The sequence below is a fragment of the Buceros rhinoceros genome, unplaced genomic scaffold (assembly GCF_000710305.1).
Source record: "Buceros rhinoceros silvestris isolate BGI_N320 unplaced genomic scaffold, ASM71030v1 scaffold11334, whole genome shotgun sequence".
Taxonomy (NCBI): Eukaryota; Metazoa; Chordata; class Aves; order Bucerotiformes; family Bucerotidae; genus Buceros; species Buceros rhinoceros.
In genome coordinates, this window is record NW_010406536.1 from 86455 (window position 1) to 94228 (window position 7774).

Genomic DNA, 7774 nt, shown 5'->3' on the forward strand with positions numbered 1-7774 from the left:
GTTGGTGTTTCTGACATCATGATGCACTTTTCCCCGCCACGTGTCTTTGAAGCCTGTCCCAGGGCCCAGTGACCCCAGCCCCATCAGAGGGTCTGCAAGGGGTCTGTGAGCCCAGGCACCACTGCCCACTCTGCCTGAGGAGCAGAGGGCAGACACTGGACAGGAAGGAGGAAGAGCTTGCTGCTCCAGAATCATGCTGGAGGGGCTCGGGGCTGGTGTCCTCTCCTCCAGCTTGCTGGAGCAATGCATCTGTGTGGTATGAACCACAGCTGTATTTACCTTGCGGGGCTTCCTCCTCCTTTTCCTCCTCCTCACATGCCTTTGACCAGCTCTGCTGGAGTGAGACCCAGGTGGCCGCTGGCTGCAACCGCGCAGCCCCGCTGAGTCTGATCTCAGTGCTGACAATAGCAGGAAGGAATAAAGCCATCTTGCTGTCCACCCGCAAGCAGCAGGACAAGCCATAAAACGTGGCTTCCCAGGCAGCAAGGAGCACCCCTTAGAGCATCCCTCATCCATCCACACCATACTGGGGCAGGCAGCTGTGCTCTTCGGGATGAACCAGAAACCTGTTTTTTTTTCTCGTAGTGTTTAAAGAAACCCCAGCAGCAGAAGTGTCCTCCTGGGTGTAAAAAGTCCCTCTGGCTCAGCAGGTGCCTCAGGGAGTGGGGATTACATGATGTTGGTGCTCTCTGGTGGGGCATTGAGGGGGCCTTGTGTGCCAGCACAAGAAGATTTACCAGAGAACAAAGCCCCCGTCCCTCATTCCCACGGAGTCTGAGGATGTATCTTCCAACAGCTGGGGCTTGGGGCTGGGAACATGCCTGGCTGGGCATAGGGTCAGCAGAATGACTGGGAACACTTTACAGAAATGGCAGTGACTTGTTCCCTATTTCCTGTCTCCTGGGGTGAATGAGGTTGAAGAAGAGTTTTGGCCTGGGCTGTGCAGCAGGTTGGTGGGTTTTTGCAGCAGGACCCAGGGCTGCAAAGCCTTGCGCAGCTGCAGTGCTGTGAAATATGGACTGGGTCTTTGGGCTGAGGTCTGTGGGCCAGTCCTAAACAGACTGGAAAGGTAAATCTGTAAATGGTGGCCTGGGTGTCTTGAGATGAAATCTCTCCTTTTAAGGCTGGGCTGAAGCAATGTGTTTGCATGGGCAGCGAGTGGCTGGTGGGTAGTGCCACAGGCTGGTGCATGTGCCATGATGCTGGGAGTGGAAGAAATGCTGGCTGAGCTACAGCTCAAGACTTGGGTGGTTCTTGCTCTTTGCTCTGCATTACACCGAGCGTGACTCCCCTTGCAGCATGTACCCGCTCCATGCTGTATCATATCTGCTTGCTGACGGGGACAGTTGGGAACTTCTCAGCATGGCACCTGTATTTGATATATGACGTACTCTGGGGCTCAATAACATTTTGCTTGAAAATGGTCTTTACAGTTATTTCTAAGTGCTTTGAGATCTTCCTAAGAAAGGATCTGTTTCAGTACAGGGGGCTATTAAATTCCGCTACATGTAATAAAGCGAATATTGCTGAGAAAATTAAGGGGCAAAGGAATATGTTCTCTTATAGGCCATAACCATCTTGGATAACTGCAGCTCAGGTGTGAAGGCTTTGGCTAAAACCAGAGATTAGTTGTTTATTACAGACTGGAGTAAAAAACTTGTTCAAGGAAATTGAATTATGAATTAAATAAACTGGGTGGCTTAGAAAACTGCAGAGAACAATCAAATCAAAACACCCATGCTGCCAATGTGCCAGCGAAGTCTGAACAGGATCAGCTTTATCAGACTCTTTGGGAGCAGTGGCCAGAGAACAGCAGTGTGCTTTTTTCTGCCTGACCCCAGAGAGCCCCTTTAGTCAGAACAGAAATATTAAAATAATGAGAGGCTGTTGATCAGCAGCGCAGAAAAGACAGGGGGGTCTTGGGAGGGCTGAAAAAAACATTTCTCTGAGTCACTGCAGGGAGAGGAATGATCACAGCCAGCAGGTTAGGGAGGGGAGATTTGGGTTGCTCTTTTCTGAAGCAAGTGGTTTGTGTAGCCCCCATGAGCCCATGGGCCCAGATTTTTGTGTGGGGCTTGAGGAGGAGGCTGGACCACAAACTAGCTGAGGCTCCTTCCAGCCCCAGTGATCCTGCAGTTCTGGGACTTGCTGCTGCTTCCTGGCTCTATGACTATGGTCTCAGGAGCACCTACAGCATCAGTCTTGTTGCATTGACCCCCAAGCAATTTGGTAACTGCCAGGGGTCTGGGAAGAATGCAAAGGTGGCTTGGTCTTTGGTCTACGAGGTGCAGTAACCTTTCAAAATGGGAAATAATGCACACACAGCCCGAGCTGGGGCTCACAGTCATGCTGACTAAATAGGATCATAAGCTCTGCAAGCCAAGCTTAACTTTATTTCCAGTTTCAGCAACAAGCTGCCTTGCTTCAAATGGGAGCATATGCAAAGGCAGGTCCTGTGAGACATCTCTTTGGGGTTGGGCTCTCACACAGCCCAGTATGTACTCCACAGGTGCTGTGTTGGGCAGAGCAGACAACAGAGCAGGGAGCCCACAGTTCCCATACTGATCTCCGCTACGCAGTCAAAGGTATCACCGGGTTTTAGAAATGAGCCACTTCGTAAGCCACAGCATTACTGAAACTTGGTGCCTTGATATTTGGCTTCTACCATGGCTGGTAAAGCACCAGTTACTTTCCTGTCCCTGCGATATTTCTCATGTCTCTTTGTGTGATTTATCCGATATTTAACACTGGCTAACTTTTTCTCCCTGTAGCTTTCCACTCAGTGGGGATGCTGAGTTCCTGTCTTTTTCCTGTTCCCTGGCTGTTGTGAAAGTCATAGGTAGTTGATATGCTTGAGGTTTCTACCAACTGTTAAATCTGGTTGAGACTTGTCAGCTGCATCCAATGTTACGGAAAAACATAGGATAGGCAGTTTGATGGCAAAATGCTTGTTATCTTGACAAACTGAAATACAAAGGCTGCAAAAACCACGAGAGGGTGTGATTTGAGGTCAAATTTGATGAAAAAAACAGAAGCCTATCAATGAATAACAAAATAAAAAGCAAACTTAAAAAAATAGCACCCCTATCTGTGCAAAGATGCTTAAAGTATTGATGCAAACATGTCAGCTGGCTCAGCTCACCTCAGTGCCTTGTTGTGCGTAAAAAGCGGCTGAAAAGTGAAGGCTGTGCCCTTATTGGCCACAAGCACAGTGATGCCTCCGGAATCAATTATAAAAAGTGCTTTGATTTTCTTCTAATCTTTTTGAAAAGCAAAACTTAGCTAATACCCTGCTATCTAAACCCACCTCCCCAAGCACCGCCTCCAAAAAGAGTAAAATACACTGAGGTCAATTACTTTTTCAGTGTCCCAGTGCCTCAAACAAGCTAGTCTCCCCTCATCATCTGCCCCTTCCCCTTGCACAAGTGAGAGATTTTTTCATCCTTTGTAAGCAGGGTTTCCATGGAAAGAAAAGAAGAGAAGATGGTGGTGCCACACATTAGCTGAGTTGCTTGCAGGGTGGTCAAGGAAAGCAGTTTCACCAAACCTAACCCTAGCTGCACTTTGCTTTCTCCCGTTGTGAATTGCGCTGCTGGATCTTGCAGCAGTGGGCAGGGAGAGGATTCATTCCGTGCAGCTGTCCCTTGAGCTAAAACCAGAATTTCCTTCAGAAAACCACAGCTAATGGGATCATAACATCCCTTCATAAGGCCCATTAGGCTAGAAAGAAGAAGAGATAAAAACGTGACGAGATCTCTCACCATGTGATTGCTCTTTGGCCAGTATGGAAGAGGAAAGGCAGAACCATGCATTGGTGAGGGTGGCTCGACAACAGGGGTAGCTGGGCAGGTGCTGCTCAGATTACCATTGCCTCAGGACATAAGGTTTTGGCTGTCAGGTGCAGGTGTGATTCAGGGTCATCAAAACTGCTATGGCTTTCCACTGACTTCTGTTCTCCTCAGAGGGGATCCTGGGGCAAGGCTGGTGTTTGTCTGAGGGCTCACCAGCACTCCTAATCTGGAAGGAGGTATTGCCAAACGGAGACTTTTCTCATTAAAGCTGTCCCAGTAATACTTTTATTCTGCTTCTCTTTCCTGATTAGCTTCTTTTTTGTCTCTAGAATGTGGCTACCCTTCAGCATTGGTTGAATGATTGTCTTATCTCTATTTTATAAACCCCTTAGGAGTAAAGATCCTAGAAAACAGAAGGTTTAAATAATCATCTTTGTCATTGCTTCATTCCTCACTGTTGGTTTCTGTGCACGCTGTTCTCTGCAGAAGGCAGTGGCGGTGCTTGCATTGGTGACTGCACACAGCTAGGCTTTCAGATCAGATTTGGCATTGACAAATGTCAGCCTTGGAGCACTGGAACATGTTACTGACAGTGAGAGCGAAGCAGAGTTCAAAGACGCCTCGTGGGACTAACAGCATTCTTGTATTTTCTTTTAGGAGCTGTCTTGTGCAAACACTGTTTATTTCTAGTACACCTCTCCAGTTAATTTTCTTTTAAGTTTTGGAGCCTTAAATTAGGTCTTGGAGAGAAGGGCCACCACCAGAAGCTGTATGTACCCGTGCCACCCAGTGGGAGACCAGATCAAGACCCCAAATCAAGACCCCCTCCTCTGCTAGCAGAGGGCTTGTGGAAAGTGTTCATCTGGTATCTTGCTGCTGGAAGGCTCTAGAGAGTCATGGGGTTCTGCAGATTTGTCCAAGGAAGAAAGAGATGATGATGACGGTGCTGTGGGTTTGCAAGGCTGCTGGTCCAACCCTTTGCTTTGGCACCCCCTGGGTGCCTCACTCAGCGCTGTAATTCCTGGCACTCTATGACCTGCCCCTAGAAAAGGCTTGTCTAAACGCTGGGTATTGCTGAACTCCTGATCACTGGCCTTTCTACTGGTTGTGGCAGCTCCCAGGGCTCTGCCACTTTGCATCCGTGCAGCGTCTGTGCTCTGTGATGTCCTTGTCATCTCACCTGTGTTTGCATATTCCTTGCAGGTCTGGATGGATGCAGGCACTCAAATCTTCTTTTCGTATGCAATTTGTCTGGGATGCCTGACAGCTCTGGGCAGCTATAACAAATACCATAACAACTGCTACAGGTAACTGGAGCATGGCTCTGCTGTCTAGAGCCTTCTCTCCTTGAACATCAGTGCACGTAGACCAGTGAAATGCTGGAGGCTACTGGCCTTTTGAAGTGTCATGTGGTCTGTTTCTACTCAAGGCTTAAGAAAACTCTGTCCAGGTGTTTTCTCCAGCTCCCTGTGCTTTCTACGCAAAGGAATTTTCTGTCCATGCCACAGATGACAAATCCCCTCTTCCACACCAGCTTAGACCCAGCAAAGTCAGATCCTCTTCACTAGCTTTGTGACCCCAGCTCACACCACAACCTCCCCTGTTACATGGGTGCACGAATAGCCACAGGGAAAGCAGAGCTGTGAGATCTGATGGCTCTAGACTGAGTCCTTTTGCCTTGTGATTTATCCTTCCTAGGTTCATTTGGACCTAGTGTCTTGCACAGCTGTCAGTGCTCTGGGTTCCTATATGTTACCTTTGGTCTGCACATACCCCTGCAGATATGACTTCTATTTCTTGCGTACTCTCCCCATGCTGAGCTGCCCTTAAAATGAGATGGGCCAGGTTGCCAAACAGAATTAGGCTGCCAAGTTGAAGCGGTCAGGTGAAAAGAAATTCATTTTTCTGTAAATGTATCCAGCATCTGGAGCTGCATTCCCAGGGGTAAAAGCCGAGAGGGAGGGGAAGAGGCCATCTCTAGGTAAAACCACCCACTTCCCTTCCCACCTTTTCCCTGCTGACCATGCTGCTCTGGCACTGGCTTCTCCCCCAACATTTTAAATTAACAATTGTGCTTGTTGCCATGGAAGGTCCAGGCAGAGCACTGGCTACATACGTCCTTGCTTGACGTCTTTCTCTCTCAGCCTTAAAAGTTCACTTCTGCAGTAGGGTTGCCTCTCCAACAGTATCTGGACTGGGACTCACCTTCCTTTTCATGTCCCTTCTCCCAGACGCAGTTTTGAGGGAAAAAACTCTGGCAAAAGAAGAGATACTGGATTTGGCTTTGTCCTGCTGCATGTCTTCGGGTGCTAGCCTTCCGCATCTCCAGCCTGGATGTCTAATGTGGAGATGATGACAGAGGCTGCTTATCAGCAAGGCTGTAAAGAGCTTCTGTAGCTGCAGCTGAGAGATGGTATAGGAAGAGGAGAGATGTCTGTTTGCAGACAAATCCTTTGTGCTGCTTGGCTTTGCTAGGGAAATTGTCCTTAGCTTTGATGTCAAACATCTGAGCAACATGTTCCCAGGCATGGACCCAATTTTGATGAGTAAATTCTGTGTTCTACAGCCTTGGTTTGTGTAGAAAGACAGGATCAGGCTTTAACAGGGCAAAGCGAGACCAGCATGGAGCCCCTGTCAGTTATCCCAGGCCATGGTGACCTGGAAGAGAAAAGGATGTGGGCAGAAGGGGCCATTGTTCGTATGGCATCAGTCCAAGATGAGGCTAAATGGCATAGACCATTTCTTGCTTTCTGGAGCAGTAAGGAATGTAATCAAGGCTCCCTGGCTCCCTTTCAGGTGAAAATCTGGAGAGATCTCTTTGCTTTGGCCATTCTCTCATGTTAATTTCCACCACGACAGTGTTAATTTCCACCTGTTGCCTGGCAGGTGACTGGTGAGCACCTCCCAGCCCATGACTTTCCAAGGAGGGTTTGACCTGCCACGCATGCATCCAAGGGACAGAGGGAGAAACACTGGGAAGGAAGAGGATCTATTTGAAATAAATAGGAATTTGTTTAAAATGACTGAGAATATAATCTGAGTGGAGAGCAGGTGGTTTATAGCACTGGAGAAATGAGGTTCTGGTGCAGGCTTCCCGCTGGGTTGGCTGAGCTTGGTGGAATGTGACCATCCTTACCAGCTGGAATAGTCATGCAGACTCACCCTGCAGACCTCTTTCAGTCTCTCCTGCCTTACTAACCAAGTGCAAAGGCAGAGCAATGGCGTTAGGTACTTGACAATGCAAAGAGCCACGCTTTGGAGAGAATACTCTGAATCTATACAGTGCATAGAGCGTAGGGGCCTTGCGTGAATGGTACTTTCTCTCTAGAAATGGTTGCAGACCATGAATAGATCTAGTTAATGTGTGGGGAGGAGCATGAAGCCTCCAAAATACTAGATACTTGAAGATTGATGTCACACTGGATTTGCAGAGCAGCATAAAAATGAAGTCAGAGCGGGCTGTGAAATGCCACAAGAGGTACATTCAGTTTAGCTCAGAACATCTCAGAAAGATGCTGCAAATGTTATTGTTGTCCCCAGGCTTGCAGCCACAAGAGGACTAGGGAGACTGGAGCATGAAAAGGAATTGGGTAGATAAGAGATGTTTAGTTTAAAGAGTAGATGGATGAGAATGAGATGAAACAGAGACAAAAGGGAATAGATCAAAGAAAATAAATTGGATGGCTTTGTTAATCTTTTTCTCATAATGCAAGGACCAGGCCATATCTAGCAGTGCTGAGAACCAAAGAGATTGTAACCGGTCTGAGAAATCTATTAAGGGAAAGGAAACATGTCCTCTTTTCAGACGAAAATAACCTCTGGTACTCTCTGCTACAGGAGGAACCAGCAGGGAGAGAGGGAAAAAACCAAACCAAAACAGGCATTTAGATGTGTAACAAGACTATCTTATGAGTGAGGAGCTTAGGTGAGGAATGTGTCTTTATTCTGTCTTTGGAGAAGGCTTTCTCTGGGAGGGGATTCCT

The 7774-nt window shown here is 47.9% G+C and overlaps 1 protein-coding gene across 3 annotated transcripts in view; it reads left to right on the forward strand.

The window, feature by feature from the left end:
• The window catches only part of SLC6A13 (solute carrier family 6 (neurotransmitter transporter), member 13), a 32489-nt gene that overhangs the window by 19054 nt on the left and 5661 nt on the right, over nucleotides 1–7774 (forward strand). The window contains exons 7-9 of one of the 3 annotated variants that reach the window (XM_010134142.1): nucleotides 4995–5098; nucleotides 6220–6223; nucleotides 6527–6549. In XM_010134142.1, coding sequence (XP_010132444.1) covers nucleotides 4995–5098; nucleotides 6220–6223; nucleotides 6527–6549 — 131 coding nt within the window. Of the gene's footprint in view, nucleotides 1–4994; nucleotides 5099–6219; nucleotides 6224–6526; nucleotides 6550–6601; nucleotides 6629–7774 lie in introns of all 3 variants that reach the window. The other 2 variants (XM_010134141.1, XM_010134143.1) reach the window with 2 other exon arrangements.